This window comes from Leptodactylus fuscus, chromosome 9, assembly GCF_031893055.1.
Source record: "Leptodactylus fuscus isolate aLepFus1 chromosome 9, aLepFus1.hap2, whole genome shotgun sequence".
Taxonomy (NCBI): Eukaryota; Metazoa; Chordata; class Amphibia; order Anura; family Leptodactylidae; genus Leptodactylus; species Leptodactylus fuscus.
Window position 1 is genome coordinate 30,928,265 of NC_134273.1, and position 24,178 is coordinate 30,952,442.

Sequence of the window (24,178 nt, forward strand, 5' to 3'; positions counted from 1 at the left end):
CCAGAATTTGAAAAAAAATCATATTTGATTTATCACTAAAGAAGGGTTTGGTGAATGTGCATATGAAACTGGTGGGTTCAGTGCCTCAAACAGGGTTAAGAACCACTGCCCTAACCTCTAAGAAGACAATTGACAGTTGATAACACTATTCTGTATTTTTCCTGTATCTACGTTTTTGAAGGCTGCAATAAATGTCCAGGTTTTTTTTCTATATGTCACATGTAGGAAAATACTTACATCATCAATATTATTGTCCACACACTTTACAGCTTTTCTGTGTAGCCTGGTACAAAGCATACAGAGCCAAGTCATTTTAATTAAAGAGTGGGACATTTATTGATACATAAAAGCTGTAGTTCTGGATGTGTAGATCAATAAGGCGTTCTGCCTAAGCAGACACAATAGGTTGATATTCTCCACTCTCTGAAGTTCACTTTATAACTTTTCTGTGTAGTCTGGCTAAGAGTATGCAGATACCAGCTCTATTGTACTGCTGGATGTCTAGCTAAGGCAGAATATCAATGCCACACACACAGATAAGGCTCTTTAGGCAGTTCCCGAATTGCCTGGTAAGATCAAATTGACATCTGGGTGACACCATTCCTTGTCAATGGTCAATGGGGAGTGGCAGTGTTCAATCAGAGCTGAAGGAATCAGGGCACACAAAAACATGCCTTTTCGATAAACAGAATGGTAGTACCCAACTCTCAATTTATTACAAAATTTCTAGGAAGAATAACAGAGGAATGGCACAACCCAAATTCTGATGTATCAATCTTTATAAACGGCCTGACTGGCACGGGGATTGTGAGAGACTGTGGCCTCTTCATAAATCTGCTGGAAATCCCAGCACCAGAATAGCTTATGGGGTCCACGGGTAACCGCTTTTTAAAGCGGATTAGGTTTCTGCTCTAGGGGGTCCCCAAGAGGACTCCCCCGAATAGAAACTTGATCACAGGTGTGAAACTATCGTAAGTGGAATTGTATTTGTCTCTTCAAATGATGCATTTGCAAACTACAATATCTTACTATATAGAACCTTCAACAGACAGGAAAATTCTACATGAACAGACCAGAATTATCTTCAGTCATACACAGTCCATGAGTCTCCATGTTTAATGGAGAGAAGCTATTGTACTGACGACAGATTTCAGCCATGGAGAATAATACACTTGAAAAGCACAAAATTCATTTGTTATGGATTTCTGAAACTTTTTTAGTTGTCAGCAGTACAATAATAGAGATGAGTAAGTCACGTTGGATTCTTCAAGTGGTTTCCTACCTGCAGTTTGTCGTTACTTTCTACCAGAAACAAATCAAGTAAAACCATTCCCCTCATAGTTTGCTGGAGAATGAATTCAACTCAATGAAAGCGGATGATCTTTTTGCTTGTTATGGGTATCAACAGATAGACTTGGGCAGGAGATACATCGAGAAATTTAGAATGGTACCAAGTTTCTATGTTTTGGCTCATAGCTTTAGTTGTCCTCCCATTCAAAGTCAAGAGTGGCAGCAAGAGTTGGTAAAGAAGAGAAAGAATAAGGCCAAGTTTCTTATACCCATAGGGATTCTATTTCTAAGGGGCCCATTGTGTTGTATCCACGATGCCTTTATTCTTGGATAATGTGATTGTAGGTTACTACCTGGGGTGTGTGTACACAGAGGCGGGGTACGTAACATTTTACTGGAAATACCAAATACTGTGTAAACGGCCATTTTTATTGTGGCCGCGGGCATGTGCAGTCTGCTCTGCCCAAGGCTTAGAAGGTTGAAACCCAGCTCTGGAAGAAGATGCGCAGAGACGCGGGTTCATGAAGAAGATGGAGGCGGCGCTGGAGAGTTCTCTGGCAGCATTGGGGACGCCCCCAGTGCTGCAAGAGAACTCATTTGCATACCAAAGAAAACCTGGATTTCAACCGAACGGTGGCACGGAGAAGACATCTAAAGGTAGGAGAAGAATAGCCTTTCTTAAGGCTATTCCTATGTGTTATCGAGGTAAAAAAAAGCATTTTAATGGTAGAATCCCTTTAAGGATCACAACAGAAATCCACAATGTGTTTATATATGTTCTTTGTTTCACTGATCCGTTCACTACAATGGGAGAATTGGATCCATAACACAGGACCTGATAGTCTGATGTGCAAAAAAGTAAAGCATGGACAGCACGAAAGTTAAATGTGTGAACAGGCTTGAACGCCAAAACAGAAATTGTACTGATAATGTCAGAACTGTATGATCAGTGTTGTTTCTGTGACTTGAGAGGATTAAGGACTTACGGTGACACCACAGATGCATGACCATAAGTGCACAGGTTGCGCAGCCATGGGGTTGTTTACTAGGTGTCTTGTCTCTGAGACTACAATAGTGCAAATATCATAAAACAGGAGACTAGAGAGTCCTGACACATCACTTGCCGTCCTGTTGATCTGGGAGGGGAGGGATTGAAGTAAGTGGTTTTAGGGAGAATGCTGCTGTTCTACGAAAGGTGGTGGAATGAGACAAGTGGATAGTTTTTGGTGGAATGTTGCTGCATCAAAGGGAGGGGCGAAAACAATGCTGATGCTGCTGCCAATGGAGAAGTGGTCAGAAGGGGGAGACTGTAGCTGACATTAGGAGAAGGGATGATTTGAGGGACAATGCTGCTACCAGTTATGGTGGGCTGGGAAGTGGGGCAATGCTACTGGTGCTACTGGGGGTATTATATGCTCTCAAGGGTTGTACTTTGTTCCCACTGCTGGGGAGTATTATGGGTGCCCCATGGCAATATTTGGAGCCGTCACTGATAAGGCACCAGTGTCACCATGGATTGGATAGAGAAGTCTGATTAGAAAAGATTGAGCGGCTTTAGCGCAAAAGCAAAATGTCCCACAATTCTAACGTAATTTGTGTCAAAATAAATGTCTAACTTGACTTGTGCTACATTTATCAGTGTTTTAGACATTTTCAGACACTTCTATGACCACAAAAATTGGCATTGCTTCATCGAAAAGGGATGTAACTTTACGAGAAGTGGGTGTGGTCTATGTCAGATTTTGACTCGATTTTCTGGCATAAACTAAGCTAACAAATAGGAGGTGCAACATCTGACTATACAGTATAATAATGTGACGGATTTATCAATCAGTATTAGACATGTTGATGAATTTGGTTCAGTTTAAAAATTGTCTAGTCTTAGACAGTACTAGTAAATCTGCCCTAATGTTTCCAAAGGACCAACAATTTAACCAAGGGGGGATTTATTAAGAATGGCTTTCTGTATGCCAGACTTAATCCATTCCCTTGGCCTTTTAGTAATAATTCAGATTCATCCTTTGCTCTAGAATGGAAATCTGCGCCAGTCAAAAACTGATGTAGATTTCAAGTATAACCCACACCAGATTCTCACTGACACTGTGTTCATGGGAAGTGACAATTGGGGTGCAGAAGGACCTATGTAGCGTGTCTTTGTTGAATGAAAGATGCGCCACATTTACACCCATCTATACCAGATAACAGGCATAGATGGATTAGTAAATTCTCCCAGTTAGTGGCATTTATATCTCATGCAAAAAACATGTATGAAAAAAATAAATGATAAATAATGTTAAAAAAACGCCTGTCAATCTGTGAGACAGCCAGATAAGTGATATTAGATGAATATAGCTGCATTAATGTTTTATATAATACCTTCCTGATTGTCTTTATTACCGCTCAGCATTGTCTGGTATTATCCTGCTGCGGATCACACAACATTGTTATGGATTATTTTGTAAAGAAGCATCTGAATGCCATCTTCAATAACATAATAGAAACGTCTCCATCTACTTTCTGCTGTAACTGCAAGCTCTCAAATATTCAAGTGGAAATTATATAGCAAATTAACCTATAACTGAGCGGAGGCCCCAAGTAAAATAAGTAAGGCCTTGTTCACACAACCACATTTCAGGTATGACTGCTGTCTGCATCCTTCACAGATAGCATATGACACTTGCAGTACCCAAATGAATGGGCCTAGTCGGGAGGGAGTGTTGCGAGGCGGACGTCCGCAGCTGAATCAGCCACAGAATCCGTCTGAAGAAAGGGCATGTCGCTTCTTTTTTCTGTGAGTGAGAACAAACCAGCTCCAAAAACCACAGCAAAATCTGCAGCAAAAAAAAAAGTGTTTCCACAACATGGGGCCTCAGCCTTAGCCTTAAAGATTTTCTCTAGGTTAACAGACAAGTATATTACATGTATGAGAAGATAACCGGCCACAATAAGGAAATAATGAATACATTTCTGACAAGTCCCAGACCATAGAAAGTTCCTACATTCACGATCATATCCATCGACATCCGATCAATACAAAAGATGTCACCACTAAGATGGTTAGAGAAAATCTTTAAAACTCTGCAACATTTTTAATTATTCACGTTTACAAATATATGTAACTTTTTATTGGCTACAAAACTCAATATGGTTATGTTCATGGGAAACCATTTACTGATAATAGAATACCCTTTAACAACACTTTTTGGTTGAAAATATATGGAAGCTATACAAGAAAGAGAGGTTTGTCTAATGAGTGGAAAGTTACAATTAAAGCAATTTTGATAAATTTGTGCTATGAGTTCATTTGTATAGCGATAAATACACAGCAGAATGTTCTATAATGTTCATATCCTTTCACAATTCAAGCAAAGCTGACACAAGTCTTGGGTTCCCGTCCATTTTGCATCAATATATATTTCCACATCATGCAGTCAGGTGACAGTTTTGTCACCCTGTATAGTCTGCCTGTACTTGAGATAATGGAGTGGCGAGATACTCAGAAAGACCAATTTCAGACTAGACTTGCTGTCAGAGAACTGTCTCAAGACAGCTTTACTTAAGTGCTCGGTAATGACTGGTAGAAAAGGGCGATTTACAGAAGGTAATCAAAAACTATTCAACAAAGTGCCGGCCAAACAAACAGGGAGTTTTTTTTTTTTTTAATAAATGTAAAATTTAGACCAGCAATATTGTTTCTATATACAGGTGAACCAATGGGAGTGATGGGACAGACAGAAGAGACAGCTTTGCTATGGACTTCATTATTACGATACAGTAGATAGACAGATAGTGAGATAGTGCTAGATAGAAAGAAAGATATATATATATATAGAGAGAGAGAGAGAGAGAGAGAGAGAGAGATAGATAGATAGATAGATAGATAGATAGATAGATAGATAGATTTTGAGAGCTGGTCTTAGATCGAATGGTACTCTGTGTAGTACCTTCTAGTGACAACTCCTGTATACTGCCCAGATAATATATGTTATCACAGGGGTTAATTTCAACCACTATATCTATGCTTCACAGTCTGGCTGAATGGTATATAAACTGATAATAATAAGATATAACCTTTATTAGTTGCCACTTAGGCTAAAAACGTCCACACATACTACATATACAGTCCTATGAAAAAGTTTGGGCACCCCTATTAATCTTAATCATTTTTAGTTCTAAATATTTTGGTGTTTGCAACAGCCATTTCAGTTTGATATATCTAATAACTGATGGACACAGTAATATTTCAGGATTGAAATGAGGTTTATTGTACTAACAGAAAATGCGCAATATGCATTAAACCAAAATTTGACCAGTGCAAAAATATGGGCACCTCAACAGAAAAGTGACATTAATATTTAGTAGATCCTCCTTTTGCAAAGATAACAGCCTCTAGTCGCTTCCTGTAGCTTTTAATCAGTTCCTGGATCCTGGATGAAGGGATTTTGGACCATTTCTTTCTACAAAACAATTCAAGTTCAGTTCAGTTTGATGGTCGCCGAACATAGACAGCCCGCTCTCAAATGATCTGAAAACAAAGATTGTTCAACATAGTTGTTCAGGGGAAGGATACAAAACGTTGTCTCAGAGATTTAACCTGTCAGTTTCCACTGTGAGGAACATAGTAAGGAAATGGAAGACCACAGGGACAGTTCTTGTTAAGCCCAGAAGTGGCAGGCCAAGAAAAATATCAGAAAGGCAGAGAAGAAGAATGGTGAGAACAGTCAAGGACAATCCACAGACCACCTCCAAAGAGCTGCAGCATCATCTTGCTGCAGATGGTGCCACTGTGCATCGGTCAACTATACAGCACACTTTGCACAAATAGAAGCTGTATGGGAGAGTGATGAGAAAGAAGCCGTTTCTGCACGTACGCCACAAATAGAGTTGCCTGAGGTATGAAAAAGCACATTTGGACAAGGCAGCTTCATTTTGGAAACAAAAATTGAGTTGTTTGGTTATAAAAAAAGGCGTTATGCATGGCGTCCAAAAAGAAACAGCATTCCAAGAAAAACACATGCTACCCACTGTAAAATTTGGTGGAGGTTCCATCATGCTTTGGGGCTGTGTGGCCAATGCCGGCATCGGGAATCTTGTTAAAGTTGAGAGTCGCATGGATTCCACTCAGTATCAGCAGATTCTTGAGAATAATGTTCAAGAATCAGTGACGAAGTTGAAGTTACGCCGGGGATGGATATTTCAGCAAGACAATGATCCAAAACACCGCTCCAAATCCTCAGGCATTCATGCAGAGGAACAATTACAATGTTCTGGAATGGCCATCCCAGTCCCCAGACCTGAATATCATTGAACATCTGTGGGATGATTTGAAGCGGGCTGTCCATGCTCGGCGACCATCTAACTTAACTGAACTTGAATTGTTTGTCCAAAATACCTTTATCCAGGATCCAGGAACTGATTAAAAGCTACAGGAAGCGACTAGAGGCTGTTATCTTTGCAAAAGGAGGATCTACTAAATATTAATGTCACTTTTCTGTTGAGGTGCCCATACTTTTGCACCGGTCAAATTTTGGTTTAATGCATATTGCACATTTTCGGTTAGTACAATAAACCTCATTTCAATCCTGAAATATTACTGTGTCCATCAGTTATTAGATATATCAAACTGAAATGGCTGCTGCAAACACCAAAATATTTAGAACTAAAAATGATTAAGATTAATAGGGGTGCCCAAACTTTTTCATAGGACTGTATAAGACCCATATGAAAACCACTGTATGGGAGCAAGCTTTTATCTCCCTCAGTGAGGGAGATAAAAGCTTGCTCCCATACAGTGGTTTTCACATATATGGGTCTTATATATGTAGTATGTGTGGACATTTTTAGCCTAAGTGGCAACTAATAAAGGTTATATCTTATTATTATCAGTTTATATACCATTCAGCCAGAGTGTGAAGCCCAGATAATATATGGATGTAGTATACAAAATACAAAAAACACTCATGCATGAGCATAGGTTCCATAGAGCAGACCGCAGACAGCAAATAGATAGATAGGTACATAGATGAATACTGTAGATAGATAGATAGATAGATAGATAGATAGATAGATAGATAGATAGGAGATAGATAGATAGATAGATAGATAGATAGATAGGAGATAGATAGATAGATAGATAGATAGATAGATAAATAGATAGATAGATAGATAGATAGATAGATAGATAGATAGATAGATAGATACTATAGATAGATATTTTCTTATTTTAAAGTAATTATTACTAAATTCTCAACTTGGGAATGGGAAGGCTGGAGTACTTGCCCTGGTATAATTTGTACTGCAGAAGGTTACAACAGCCTGAGATTTTTGACAGCTGTTGTAACATGTTACAGTCAGCGCTGTATAAAAAAGTAGGAGGTGGAGGAAGCCTGCAGAGAACATGTAAAGCAGAAAGCAATCCTCTTCTTCACTACTGTTATGCGACAGATATGTAGGGCACGTATGTGTAATATGTATATATGTCAGGTGAATTTATTAAAACTGGATATTACTAGAGATGAGCGAACAGTGTTCTATCGAACACATGTTCGATCGGATATCAGGGTGTTCGCCGAACACCGCGTGGTAAAGTGCGCCAAAATTCGATTCCCCTCCCACCTTCCCTGGCGCCTTTTTTGCACCAATAACAGCGCAGGGGAGGTGGGACAGGAACTACGACACCGGGGGCATTGAAAAAAATTGGAAAAAGTCATTGGCTGCCGAAATCAGGTGACCTCCATTTTAGACGAATAGTGGATTTCAAATCCGGGTCATATGAGAATGTGAACTTTGTGACTATGAGACAGGGATAGCTGTACAGGCAGGGATAGCTAGGGATAACCTTTATTTAGGGGGGAATGTTATTAAAAATAACTTTTTGGGGCTCTATCGGGTGTGTAATTGTGATTTTTGTGAGATAAACTTTTTCCCATAGGGATGCATTGGCCAGCGCTGATTGGCCGAATTCCGTACTCTGGCCAATCAGTGCTGGCCAATGCATTCTATTGGCGTGATGAAGCAGTGCTGAATGTGTGTGTTTAGCTCAACTACACTGGTGGAGTAGTTGAGCTAAGCACACAGATTCAGCTCTGCTTCAATCAGCGCTGGCCAATGCATTCTATTAGCTTGATGAAGCAGAGTGTGCACAAGGGTTCAAGCGCACCCTCGGCTCTGATGTAGCTACATCAGAGCCGAGGGTGCGCTTGAACCCTTGTGCACACTCTGCTTCATCAAGCTAATAGAATGCATTGGCCAGCGCTGATTGGCCAATGCATTCTATTAGCCCGATGAAGTAGAGCTGAATGTGTGTGCTAAGCACACACATTCAGCACTGCTTCATCACGCCAATACAATGCATTAGCTAGTGCTGATTGGCCAGAGTACGGAATTCGGCCAATCAGCGCTGGCTCTGCTGGAGGAGGCGGAGTCTAAGATCGCTCCACACCAGTCTCCATTCAGGTCCGACCTTAGACTCCGCCTCCTCCGGCAGAGCCAGCGCTGATTGGCCGAAGGCTGGCCAATGCATTCCTATGCGAATGCAGAGACTTAGCAGTGCTGAGCCAGTTCTGCTCAACTACACATCTGATGCACACTCGGCACTGCTACATCAGATGTAGCAATCTGATGTAGCAGAGCCGAGGGTGCACTAGAACCCCTGTGCAAACTCAGTTCACGCTAATAGAATGCATTGGCCAGCGCTGATTGGCCAATGCATTCTATTAGCCCGATGAAGTAGAGCTGAATGTGTGTGCTAAGCACACACATTCAGCTCTACTTCATCGGGCTAATAGAATGCATTGGCCAGCGCTGATTGGCCAGAGTACGGAACTCGACCAATCAGCGCTGGCTCTGCTGGAGGAGGCGGAGTCTAAGATCGCTCCACACCAGTCTCCATTCAGGTCCGACCTTAGACTCCGCCTCCTCCAGCAGAGCCAGCGCTGATTGGCCGAATTCCGTACTCTGGCCAATCAGCACTGGCTAATGCATTGTATTGGCGTGATGAAGCAGTGCTGAATGTGTGTGCTTAGCACACACATTCAGCTCTACTTCATTGGGCTAATAGAATGCATTGGCCAATCAGCGCTGGCCAATGCATTCTATTAGCTTGATGAAGCAGAGTGTGCACAAGGGTTCAAGCGCACCCTCGGCTCTGATGTAGCAGAGCCGAGGCTGCACAAGGGTTCAAGCGCACCCTCGGCTCTGATGTAGCAGAGCCGAGGGTGCACTTGAACCCTTGTGCACCCTCGGCTCTGCTACATCAGAGCCGAGGGTGCGCTTGAACCCTTGTGCAGCCTCGGCTCTGCTACATCAGAGCCGAGGGTGCGCTTGAACCCTTGTGCACCCTCGGCTCTGCTACATCAGAGCCGAGGGTGCGCTTGAACCCTTGTGCACACTCTGCTTCATCAAGCTAATAGAATGCATTGGCCAGCGCTGATTGAAGCAGAGCTGAATCTGTGTGCTTAGCTCAACTACTCCACCGGTGTAGTTGAGCTAAACATACACATTCAGCACTGCTTCATCACGCCAATAGAATGCATTGGCCAGCACTGATTGGCTAGAGTACGGAATTCGGCCAATCAGCGCTGGCTCTGCTGGAGGAGGCGGAGTCTAAGGTCGGACCTGAATGGAGACTGGTGTGGAGCGATCTTAGACTCCGCCTCCTCCAGCAGAGCCAGCGCTGATTGGTCGATTTCCGTACTCTGGCCAATCAGCGCTGGCCAATGCATTCTATTAGCCCGCTGAAGTAGAGCTGAATGTGTGTGCTTAGCACACACATTCAGCTCTACTTCATCGGGCTAATAGAATGCATTGGCCAATCAGCACTGGCCAATGCATTCTATTAGCGTGAACTGAGTTTGCACAGGGGTTCTAGTGCACCCTCGGCTCTGCTACATCAGATTGCTACATCTGATGTAGCAGTGCCGAGTGTGCATCAGATGTGTAGTTGAGCAAAACTGACTCAGCACTGCTAAGTCTCTGCATTCGCATAGGAATGCATTGGCCAGCCTTCGGCCAATCAGCGCTGGCTCTGCCGGAGGAGGCGGAGTCTAAGGTCGGACCTGAATGGAGACTGGTGTGGAGCGATCTTAGACTCCGCCTCCTCCAGCAGAGCCAGCGCTGATTGGTCGAGTTCCGTACTCTGGCCAATCAGCACTGGCCAATGCATTTCTATGGGGAAAAGTTAGCTTGCGAAAATCGCAAACTGACAGGGATTTCCATGAAATAAAGTGACTTTTATGCCCCCAGACATGCTTCCCCTGCTGTCCCAGTGTCATTCCAGGGTGTTGGTATCATTTCCTGGGGTGTCATAGTGGACTTGGTGACCCTCCAGACACGAATTTGGGTTTCCCCCTTAACGAGTTTATGTTCCCCATAGACTATAATGGGGTTCGAAACCCATTCGAACACTCGAACAGTGAGCGGCTGTTCGAATCGAATTTCGAACCTCGAACATTTTAGTGTTCGCTCATCTCTAGATATTACATTCTTACACCTATTTTAATTCAGTCTCCAACAGGTTCAAGATGCGGCAGAATTAATAATAAGCTCTGACTCCTTAGAAATTTGTGTGCATGTGAATGCAATTGATCTTAAATTTACACCACTCAGGACAGATAGATAGATAGATAGATAGATAGATAGATAGATAGATAGATAGATAGATCTTAGGTAGATAGATAGATCATAGACATGACACCAAAAAGTCTCTTAAAGACCCAGCCACAGGTCTGATAATATAATGGATAGGTTACAATTGAGAAGCCAACATGTCCTTCCTACTATAGATAAACAAAGCTTCTTACACATGGTTCTTTGATCAACAAATCTCCTCCATATCCTATAGCTACTAGGTTGTTGTATAACAATTTGTGCACCAATCTTCACAAATTCATCACAGGCAGTGGAATTGATCCAGACTAAAGACCATTTTCGTATCAGATCATCACCATCATTATTTTACTCGAAGCCCACAGAGCTATGAGATTTTTGATGAAGAACAACAATCTCACTGAAGGTTGCTGAAGGGTCAGCGGGATGAAGATTACCAATTGATCAGTGTTAATGGACCATAGGAACAATAAACAACACAACACTATGCAAAGATATCGCTGCCATAGAGAGATCTCAGGGAAAGAAAACATGTTCCTGGCATGATCAGAAAAGTTGTATACAAGTAGCAGCAATTTGGCCTTTGTTTTTTTCTAACCAGTTCTTGCTGAGTTTAAAAGATGTTATGTGTATTATTACCATTACCGCTAGTATGTGAGTTTTATAGTTTACTACTAATATTTTTTTTTAACAAAAATAGAGCCGTTATATAATTTAAATCAAGTTTTTTGAGGGCTTATTTTTTGTGCTATAAGGTGTAGTTTTCATGGGCATTATTTTCAAATACTGTACATATGTCTTAATGATCAACTGTTATAGCTTTTGGAGAAAGAAAAGGATAAATGATAGCTAGTACATAATTGTATTTTAGAAATTTGTAACATTGTTCAACATTCTTTGTATCGCTGGGTTCACACCAGCGTTTGGGTATCCGTTATCAGGTTTCAGTCTTCTGCAGACAGAAGATGGAAACCTGTCAGACCGTAACTGGCAGTTTTATGCTCTCTGCGGCGAAACCGTTTTTTTTTAAACCGGACAAAGAATCCTGCATGTCCGACTCTGTCTCCGGTTAAAAAAAAAAACGGTTTTGCTGCGAAGAGCATAAAACGCTCACGGCTGGACACTTTTCAAACCCATTCAAATGAATGGTTTGAAAGATGCCTGCAGGTTTCCACCTCCTGCCAGTTTCGTACAGGACATGGAAACCTGCAGAACAGACCCTGGACGCAGATGTGAACGAGCCCTATGTTATTACTTTAACACATCTATTGATGACAGCTGTACATGCCCCTTTAACTTGAACTGTTCCTTAATAATATATAATGTCCTTTTATAGAATCTTTTGTAATGTCTTAGGGCGGGTTCACACCTGCGCCCGGTCTCCGCTTTGCAGGTTTCCATCTTCTGCCCGAGAAACTGGACAGGAGACAGAAACCGGCAGTCAGTTTTCAAACCCATTCATTTGAATAGATTTGCAAAGTGTCCGTCCATGAGCGCCCGTGAGCGTCTTCTGCCTCTCCACGTTGAAACCATTTTTTTAACCGGACACAAAGTCGGACATGCAGAACTTTATGTCTGGTTAAAAAAAACCATTTCGCTGTGGACACCAGAAGACGCTCATGGGCGCTCAGAGGCGGACACTGACTGCCAGGTTTCCGTCATCTGTCCAGTTTCTCGGACAGAAGACAGAAACCCACAAAGCGGAGACCGGGCACAAGTGTGAACCCGCCCAAAGTGTCAAAAACAACTATTAATTCATTATTTTTAAAATTTGTATTTTATTAATAATTAATTAATCAATCAATTAATGTATTAATATTATTATTTTTTTTAAATTATGTTTTTATGTAGCTGCCTCCATAAAGCGCCACTTTAAAAGTTTTTTTTTTAATGTCTAAATAGCAAAAACAGCTAATTCGATTTATTAATTCTTTAAAAAAATGTTATTAGGTTTGAAAAATAAATTCTAGAAAATAGAAACATTGGCAAATGGCAGTTGATAAATATATGCAAATTAGTTTTTCTCCCCATTTTAGAAAAAAAAATGTTTTAAAACCTCCTGTGAACTGTGTGAAGATAAACCCTGACTTATAATAATAGTCTTCTACAAGATCATCAGAAAATAAGTCGCCTTCAGGCAGCGAGCAAGAGAATTCTTAAATTGCTTTAAAACAAAAAGGAGAAAATTAGTCGAGTGAATTAACACTGAGCGGTGGAGCAAAATTAAATGTTAAGGGCTCGAGGGGGAAAGAAAATGCACCTCTCATACAGATCACCAGTCCGCTGCTTTCTGCCAACTTGTAGTTATCCATGCAAGTCTGAGACCACAACAGTCTGGGGAGCATTAAAGGGTGTTTACAGGCTTAAAAATTGATGACCTATCCTTTGAAGTTCGGGAGAGGTCCGGACCCCGGGACCCTTGTGGATCAGCTGTTTGAAGACATTGCAGTGTATTAACTAAACAATGGCACCATGCATTTGTATAATGTCTGTGTTTGATTTCATAGTTCTGCTCAACCCATTACTAAAGGTAGATCATCAATTTATACACATCACGTTTTTTCCTGTGGCGTTTTTCACAGAAAGTCTGCAGAGTTTTCCTCTGTGGATTTTCTGCTTCCATTATACCTATAGATATAATTGACATGCTGTGATTTCCAGAACTGCAACAGTTTTGGAAATCACTGTGTGTCTGCTGCATGTATTTTTCTGCAGTGCGGATGAGATTAGGTAGAATCCCATCCACTATGAAGGGACTGTAAAATTCAATTTTTTTTTTATTTTTTTTTGCAACATTTGCACTACAGCCAAACTTTGGTGTTTATGTTACGTGAGGCACCGACCTTAAGGGATAACTCCATGAACTGGGTAAACATGGGAGAGACATGTAAAATGGGTTGTGGTCTGTGAAAAGGGAAACGTACAGGGGCAAAACTACTGTAGTAGCAGCAGTAGCAGCTGACACAGGGTCTGGGACATTAGGGGGCTTGGTGAACCCCACAAACACTGCTATCATTATATTCCGGGGTCTTTTGAGACCATGGGGTATAATGATTGGAGAGCCAGGGGAGGTGAAACAACATAAAAAACACAGTTAGGGTGCATGCACACTACGTAACGCCGGGCGTGTATGAGAGCCGTACACGCCGGCATTACGGCAGACTGCCGAACACTTCCCATTCACTTCAATGGGAGCGCTAGTAAACGCCGCTGTTACGAGCGCTCCCATTGAAGTGAATGGGAAGTGTTCGGCAGTCTGCCGTAATGCCGGCGTGTACGGCTCTCATACACGCCCGGCGTTACGTAGTCTGAATGCACCCTAACTTACCTCTCCTGAGCGCCAAGTAGGCTTCGGATCTGTTTGGTGACATCACAGATGTTGCGCAGGCCAGGCCAGTGTCATTATGTGTCATGACACTGGTCTGCGTCAGGTGATATCTGGTCCATCATTGAACATGGAGTGGCCTGGAGCCAGGAAAAGGTAAGTAGCATTGTTTTTTATGTTTGTAGTCCCCTGGGCCTCCAATCATTATTCTCTGGGATTTGAAAAGATCTCAGAGTGTAATAATTGTTCATGGGTAGTCAACAAGGGGCATAGCACTATGTACAGGTGCTACTATGAGGCATTATACTGTGTACAGAGGCCACTATGCGGCATAATACTTTGCACAGGGGCCACTATGGGGCATAATGCTTTTGCAGGAGCCACTATGGAGCATAATACTGTGTGCAGGGGCCACAATAGGGTATAATACTGTGTAAAAAATAAAGAAGAACCGCTCAAACCCAACAAAAATGGAAATGGAATGGAAACATACTTGTGTAGGCTGCTTCGGAAAAATCCTTGACTGAAGAGGATACAACGTTCATCAAAAAAATAAATAAAATATCCAGCGCCAAAAAAACTTAATAAAACTTCACCTTTACTAATCCATGTTTAAAAAGAATTACAAGATGGATCCAACATGCAATGCAAAACAGCTTACGCGTTTCGGGGCTATGTTATGCCCCTTACTCATAGCCTAACAACATACAACTAACAACAACTTTATATAGGCTGTCAGCCCCACCCATAATTTAGAGATTAACTCTTCATATGTCATGTAATAAATACTATGTAATCAAAATCTCGAAAGGGTTCATATTTACATCAACACCAAATTTACATCCCCTATGGCATAAACATAAGACAACCCATTGAAAAAGCAATGAAAAAACAAATAATATAAGTATTGGGGGACTTACCCCTGAGATGATATACGTCCACAATGTTCCTTGTACATGGCAGAAGCAATACAAGACTTCCGCCAATACGCGTGATCACATGACACGCTCACGTGATAGACAACCACATGACACGTCACGTGATATACTGATCATACATATAAATTCTTTATATGTGTTACATAATGCATTAGTCATATATACATATTCATCAATTCAAGGGAAAATTATTGCTATTAGCTAGCTTGTGTATATAATAAATATAAACTCATGATAGTATTAGTACATCAATGCTAGATCTTGTTTGATATTGAGCCCTGCCGGAACTCTGGTATTAAGCTTCCAGATCCAGAAAGCCTCTTGTTTAAACAGAAGCTTTCTTCGATCCCCGCCTCTCCTAGGTATGGGAACAAAATCAATTGCATAGAACAAAAAAGATGATATGTCCCCCTTATGTTCTATAGCAAAATGACGTGATACATTGGACATGTTGTCTGTTGGATTTTTTAAGCAATCCGCCAGGTGTTCGGATATCCTAATTTTTACCTGGCGGATTGTGCAACCTACATAGAGAAGGTTGCACACCGTGCATTCAATAATATAGACAACATGAGTGCTATTACAGTTCAAAAAATTCTTAATGTTAAATAGCGATTTGTTTTCGGAAGGTCCAAATGTTTTAGTCTTTTTGCAAAATTTACAGACCGCACATCTAGTAAGTGCACATTTATAAAAGCCTGTACTATCAAGCCAAGTGGAATCCTGGCCATTGTTTGAAATGTATAGGCTAGGGGATAGATGGTCTGACAATGATTTGCCGCGACTAGATACAAATCTTACTCCCGATTGTAGGATCTCCTTAACTATGGGGTCAGTTTCCAATATCGGTAAATTTCTTTTAATTACTTGGACAACCTGATTAAATTGGGGGCTGTAAGGTGTAGAAAAATATGGTAAAGATTTTTCTTTGTCTTTAGTCGCTGACTTATCTTGTAGAAGTAATTTACGATCCTTACTAGAAACAATACGTTCCGCCCTCTTTAAGGTCCAAGTGGGATATCCACGATCTTTTAGTCTTTTTAATGTGATTTTTGATTGTTCTTTAAAGTCTGCATCATCTGAACACGCTCGTTTGGTGCGAAATAGTTCGCCTACCGGCACAGATTTAATGGTATGAGATGGATGGCAACTAGAGGCCAATAATGTGGTGTTACCTGCGGTGGACTTGCGGTACAGTGATGTCTGCACAGAGGCCGTGGCAGCGTTGCCTATAAGCTCCAGATCTAAAAAACAAATTCTTTCAGGATGAGAATTGTGTGTAAAACTCAAATTAAAGTCATTTAAATTGATATAATCCAAAAACATTGGTATGGGCGCTACATCGCCCCTCCAAATAATGAGGATGTCATCGATGTAGCGCCCATACCAATGTATAAAAGAAAAATAAGGATTAGAATTTGGAAAAATGAAAAGTTCCTCCCACCTGGCCATATAGATGTTAGCAAGCGAGGGGGAGAAAGGGGAGCCCATGGGGGCCCCACATATCTGTAAGAAAAATTGTGAATCAAACATAAAATAATTATGTTTCAACAAAAAATCAGTCACCTGTAAAATATATTCGCAAAGATCTGGAGTATACGCACTATATCTATATAAGTGGTATGCCAACGCCGCCACAGCCCGATCGTGCGGGATGCTGGAATATAATGAAGTGACATCACATGATACCCACGAATCAGAACTGTCCCAAGAAAATACAGAAAACATTTTTAACAATTCCTTTGAGTCTTTTATAAAGCCTGGGATTCTACGCACCAGTGGTTGGAGTAAATTGTCCAGCCACACACCCATTTTCTCACTGAAGGAATTAATCCCAGCAATAATGGGTCGTAAAGGAGGTGGAAAGATTTGCTTGTGTGTCTTGGGCAACCCATGAAATATGGGAATTGTTGGAAATTTATTCATTAAATGTTGACTTTTAGTCTGAGACTAAAAGTCAACATTTAATGAATAAATTTCCAACAATTCCCATATTTCATGGGTTGCCCAAGACACACAAGCAAATCTTTCCACCTCCTTTACGACCCATTATTGCTGGGATTAATTCCTTCAGTGAGAAAATGGGTGTGTGGCTGGACAATTTACTCCAACCACTGGTGCGTAGAATCCCAGGCTTTATAAAAGACTCAAAGGAATTGTTAAAAATGTTTTCTGTATTTTCTTGGGACAGTTCTGATTCGTGGGTATCATGTGATGTCACTTCATTATATTCCAGCATCCCGCACGATCGGGCTGTGGCGGCGTTGGCATACCACTTATATAGATATAGTGCGTATACTCCAGATCTTTGTGAATATATTTTACAGGTGACTGATTTTTTGTTGAAACATAATTATTTTATGTTTGATTCACAATTTTTCTTACAGATATGTGGGGCCCCCATGGGCTCCCCTTTCTCCCCCTCGCTTGCTAACATCTATATGGCCAGGTGGGAGGAACTTTTCATTTTTCCAAATTCTAATCCTTATTTTTCTTTTATACATTGGTATGGGCGCTACATCGATGACATCCTCATTATTTGGAGGGGCGATGTAGCGCCCATACCAATGTTTTTGGATTATATCAATTTAAATGACTTTAATTTGAGTTTTACACACAATTCTCATCCTGAAAGAATTTGTTTTTTAGATCTGGAGCTTATAGGCAACGCTGCCACGGCCTCTGTGCAGACATCACTGTACCGCAAGTCCACCGCAGGTAACACCACATTATTGGCCTCTAGTTGCCATCCATCTCATACCATTAAATCTGTGCCGGTAGGCGAACTATTTCGCACCAAACGAGCGTGTTCAGATGATGCAGACTTTAAAGAACAATCAAAAATCACATTAAAAAGACTAAAAGATCGTGGATATCCCACTTGGACCTTAAAGAGGGCGGAACGTATTGTTTCTAGTAAGGATCGTAAATTACTTCTACAAGATAAGTCAGCGACTAAAGACAAAGAAAAATCTTTACCATATTTTTCTACACCTTACAGCCCCCAATTTAATCAGGTTGTCCAAGTAATTAAAAGAAATTTACCGATATTGGAAACTGACCCCATAGTTAAGGAGATCCTACAATCGGGAGTAAGATTTGTATCTAGTCGCGGCAAATCATTGTCAGACCATCTATCCCCTAGCCTATACATTTCAAACAATGGCCAGGATTCCACTTGGCTTGATAGTACAGGCTTTTATAAATGTGCACTTACTAGATGTGCGGTCTGTAAATTTTGCAAAAAGACTAAAACATTTGGACCTTCCGAAAACAAATCGCTATTTAACATTAAGAATTTTTTGAACTGTAATAGCACTCATGTTGTCTATATTATTGAATGCACGGTGTGCAACCTTCTCTATGTAGGTTGCACAATCCGCCAGGTAAAAATTAGGATATCCGAACACCTGGCGGATTGCTTAAAAAATCCAACAGACAACATGTCCAATGTATCACGTCATTTTGCTATAGAACATAAGGGGGACATATCATCTTTTTTGTTCTATGCAATTGATTTTGTTCCCATACCTAGGAGAGGCGGGGATCGAAGAAAGCTTCTGTTTAAACAAGAGGCTTTCTGGATCTGGAAGCTTAATACCAGAGTTCCGGCAGGGCTCAATATCAAACAAGATCTAGCATTGATGTACTAATACTATCATGAGTTTATATTTATTATATACACAAGCTAGCTAATAGCAATAATTTTCCCTTGAATTGATGAATATGTATATATGACTAATGCATTATGTAACACATATAAAGAATTTATATGTATGATCAGTATATCACGTGACGTGTCATGTGGTTGTCTATCACGTGAGCGTGTCATGTGATCACGCGTATTGGCGGAAGTCTTGTATTGCTTCTGCCATGTACAAGGAACATTGTGGACGTATATCATCTCAGGGGTAAGTCCCCCAATACTTATATTATTTGTTTTTTCATTGCTTTTTCAATGGGTTGTCTTATGTTTATGCCATAGGGGATGTAAATTTGGTGTTGATGTAAATATGAACCCTTTCGAGATTTTGATTACATAGTATTTATTACATGACATATGAAGAGTTAATCTCTAAATTATGGGTGGGGCTGACAGCCTATATAAAGTTGTTGTTAGTTGTATGTTGTTAGGCTATGAGTAAGGGGCATAACATAGCCCCGAAACGCGTAAGCTGTTTTGCATTGCATGTTGGATCCATCTTGTAATTCTTTTTAAACATGGATTAGTAAAGGTGAAGTTTTATTAAGTTTTTTTGGCGCTGGATATTTTATTTATTTTTTATAATACTGTGTGCAGGGGCCACAATAGGGTATAATACTGTGTGCAGGGGCCACTATGAGGCATAATAGTGTGTGTCGGGGCCTCTATCAGCTTGTGTTCAGGAATGCGGTTTGTTTGCGTGCCAGGGAGGGAGTTCAGGAGTGGTCAGTCAGGGCAGGGGGGCCCCATGTCAAATGTTCGCATGTTCGCCTTGGGTCCAGCCATTCCTAGTTATGCCACTGGGTGTGTTAAAAAAACGTTCTTCTAGAAAACAGCCTAAAAGTTTGCATATTAAAGTAATAAGATGTTCTGGTACTGGATAATATCATCCCACCCCTAACTACAGTAGCTAGCCTAGGAGGGGTTTATTTGCCCATTCTACTTATCATGATGATTTGGTCAATTACATTTTTGTTTGCCAATACTATAGACTGTGCAGAGTGAGCCAACCAGGGCTAGACCCATATAGTCCAGGGGCCATATGGCGTTTACATGGTCTAGGTATAGTACATATGGAAGAAATCATCTGGAAACATAGCAGACTAGTTATTAAAATAGAAAATACACACATCTGATATACTAAAATATTAGGGCAGAAAAAAATAAATAAATAAAGGTCACAAAGAACATTTTTAGACATGGATCTGCAGATCGATGGGGGTGGTCTGCTTTTGAGAAACATAGATTTTGGTTCAAATGGGGTTAATAGTAAAGAAAGTTCTAATAGAAGTAAATGGCACACAAAGCTCAGCTTACCTGAAGATCAGCATCGAATTCATGCTTCAGATGAGCCTCCTCAGCCGCCTCTACCAGCCTCTAGAAATTAAGATAAATGCCAGAGTCAGGAAAGAGTTACGCCGTATGCCGATGCAGTATAAGCAAGTGGGGGGGATATATAAAAACTGGGGAAGTTGTCCATAGCGGGCGATCAGATGTTACCTCTCATTTCAATCTGTCTGTGTGGACTTACAGGAAATGTACACTGACTTCTGTAGAACAAGTGACATATTGTTTGACAGTCAGATCGATACATAGTATACAGTAATTGTCTTGTAGTTCCAAATTAAAGCATTAGAGTGGAAGAAGCTGGAAAACAAGACTCATACTGAAGTAATGCAGGTGCACAGGGGAGTACTGGCCGAATAACTAAGAAAGATAAGTAATGCAGAAATGGTAAGCCAAGGATATGCCAAGGATCGAGATCAAGGATCAGCCATATGGTGGAGCCCTGTTCACTAAGTCTATGTTCTGCTGTAAAACCTCTACTAAGTGCGATATATACAGAGCTATGCTCTCCCATAAGCAATGCTTCTAAGGGTCCACCTATACCTCTGTACATATGACATCCATGTTACAACTTTTTATAAAATTGGAGGCATATAGAGACACAGTGGAGGTCTCATGCACCGTTTTGGCAGCTCTATTATAACTCTCCTGCGAAAAAAAGCTCTTCTTCAGAGTGGTCATGGCATTTGCTTACATTATCTACGTAGTGATAATCTGCCCAACAACACCATCATTTATCTCTAGCTGCTTAAGACTGGTTAAACCATGGGCCATAGATCAATAAGTTCCCATTTGTTTTGCCCGTAACTGCAGAGTCCAGAACCCTTCTAGATCCCTGTCACAAACATAGAGCCATAATTCTGCCCAACAGCAAGGGCCTGCACTGAAAAAGATGCCGTGACTATCTCTTTATCTCTGCTGCCTGGCTAATTTGACCCTCTTATCAATCTCATTCTGCAATGCCCAAGAACTGCGCTCAATAATGGAGGACAGGTGAGTAGATTCTCTTGTTCATTTATCAAAAATGGCGTCAAGTCCATGTTTTTTCCAACCTTCTAAAGACTATTATCCCTAAATATAACACTATACCCATAGTTACCCACAATTCGGTTACACCAAGCAGAATGTGAACATTCACTTCTGGTCATGGTTTGCATGAACTTCACCTCTTATGGTGTGAAGTTTGCCTGTGAGAAGTCTAATTTGCTGGAATTTCTTCTCAAAATTTAGAACCATCCTGGTAATTTCGGTGCCAATGGCAAGTATCTATACCACTCCCTCCTAGCAGGTCATTATCTACGCCTACCTCCATTTCCTCCTAACTCCTAGACTTTATAGTCCCTAGTCAAGCCTTGTATTTGTGGGCAGATGGCAATGACATCATTGTTAGCTACCTACAATATTGGTGGCTGGTGATATTAGAATGCTGCCCATGGCTAATGTCTGAAGGTATACTAAAATAACGCCAACAGCTTTGTAGCTTAATATTTTATGATAAAAAAGTAAATATCCATCACACCAGATCAAAACTTCTTGGTCCCTGTGATCACCATCATCGGGGAAGATTATAAAGAATAAGTAATGATGACATCTTGATGTTGCAGCCTCAAAACCTCAACAAGCTACAGTAGTTTGAGCCATTGAAGGAGCAGCAGCCAGAGAAACTTTGGATCAATATCAGTTCTTATTGAAAGCCTATAAACATCATTATAAATTACAATTACAGCATTATTTCACTGTAATCAATGTGGAGAGAACAGCAGGACATCACTAATCTGCATTTCTCTATTACATGAATATGAAGATCAATAAGTCCCTGAATGTGCTGATGATCCAACTGAAACATTCTCTTTTATTTGATATGGATATGGACTGTTTTATTATCAGCCTTCTAAGAATCTGTAGAACCTCGTTGTATTGAGGATAAAACAATGTAATTCTAACTACTGACAACTTGAACGTATATGGTGGCTGGTTACTGCACCCAAAAATGAGAAAATAATGATATAAAATTGTGGTGTTAGGATGCTTCCGAACATGTACTGTATGCAAAAAAAAAATCAAAAAAAAAAATCACGGGTTAAAAACAGGGTTCTCCACCACACACCAAAGATGTACAGAACCATAGCAAAAATATAAACTAAAAATACAATTTTAATAATGACTACGCATTTCAGAGTCATATCGACTCTTTTTCAGGTCCATAACATGCTATAATAGGATCTCTGAAATGCAAAAATTGAAATAAAAAATTGTGCTTTTAATTTAATGTGATGATAGGTGTTATGGAATAGCAATGTAATTCCCTAAAATAATAAAATGGCATAGGCACAGATTATGTCTGAAATCCATAAGTAAACTGCTACCTATTATGCAACATTAACCTGAAATGCAGAGTCTAAGGCACCTCCGATGTTTTCGCAAGGGAGGCAGGATAGACTTGGCCACTTGGGAACCCAAGTTGCAAAGCCAGGACATGTATAAGACAACAGGTGCACTTGGAGATAGAGAAGTAATCCACGTCATAATCCAACCCCTCACAATGGTGGTCTATGGAGACCACCAGGCTACTTTTTTCCGTGAGCGGCATGTTGCGGGCTGCCCTTTACTCAGGCAGATTCTGCGGCTTGTCGAGCCACGGCAGCAACCTCCGGAGTCGTCCCGTTCATTTGAGCCTACTCTGAAGGGAGAAGCCGCGACTATTGGAAGCCTCGACAGTCGTGGCAGGCGGGTTTTGACCTGAGAGTGACGCGGCTCCCCGCGTCACTCTCGGTGCCAAAATCCGCCATTACACCCCCTGTGTGAACTAGCCCTAAGAGAGCAATGAACAAGCTGAGACTGTGCCAAGAGTGTAGGGAGAAGCCAAAAAGCAGTATCAGAGAGTCAGAATCCAAGCCAAAGTCAAATCTAATATGCCAGAACCAAATCCAAATCAAAGACCAAGGGGTTAAATAGGAGAACAAAGACAGAAATGACAACCAGGGATCAGTAGAAAACAAGTCTTCACCAGCAGAATAAGAGCCCAACTGCTCTAGACAATAACAGGCACATGATTGAACTTTAGCAAGGCCTAACTACCCTGCCTAATCTGCAAACAAGAGCTAGTGCATCGGAATACCTTACAATGAGGCAGTTCTTGCCTATTAAACCTGTTTTTCCCTATTTTATTATACAAATGAGATAAAGAGGTGACGTTAGGATTCTCCTGAACTCTTAGAACATATAAAGTATTAAAAGGGTTAAAAACAGGGCTCTACACCACTCACCACACATATACGGAGCCATGTGGATAAATTGAAAGTACACTTTTAACAAATGACTACGCATTTCAGAGTCGGACTGAGTTTTTCAGGTCTATTACAAGATATAATATTAATATTAAACGCGTAGTCACCAGACAGTAAAAATGGACTGCTAATTTATCTTCAAGATAGGACAGTTTTTGCCTATTAAACCCATTTTTTTCTTTTTTTCCTGATGCCATTGAGATAAAATTGTGGTGTTATGATGTTACTCTCAGAACCAATACAACATGCTGTGATAAATAAAGGGTTAAAAACAGGGAGCAAAGCCCCTTATCACTGAGGTACGGAGCCAGATCATGAAGATAAATTAAAAGCACAATTTTAATAATGACTACGCATTTTTGAGTCATACTAATTCTTTCTCAGGTCAATAAGCAGCTATAATAGTAATATTACAAGGTCTCTGAAATGTGCAGTTACTAGACAGTAAAATTGTGCTTTTAATTTATCTTCTAGATAGGACAGCTCTTGCTTATTAAATTTGTTGTTTCCCTCATTTTTCTTGATACAATTGCATATTGGATCTGCATACTTGGTTGCCAGTCTTATGGGGCTGACTTCAGACAACCAGACATCTGCACCAGTGCATGGGAAATCAGGTTTATCCAGTAATGGCATAAGATAACTGGATGTCCGTGGCCATGTCTGCTATAGCGAGAGCTGA

The 24,178-nt window shown here is 40.8% G+C and overlaps 1 protein-coding gene across 2 annotated transcripts in view; it reads right to left on the reverse strand.

The window, feature by feature from the left end:
* CACNA2D3 (calcium voltage-gated channel auxiliary subunit alpha2delta 3) overlaps positions 1-24,178 on the reverse strand; it is a 662,271-nt gene that overhangs the window by 408,306 nt on the left and 229,787 nt on the right. For both annotated transcript variants that reach the window (XM_075287892.1, XM_075287891.1), the window contains exon 5: positions 20,180-20,239. In XM_075287892.1, coding sequence (XP_075143993.1) covers positions 20,180-20,239 — 60 coding nt within the window. The remainder of the gene's footprint in view (positions 1-20,179; positions 20,240-24,178) is intronic.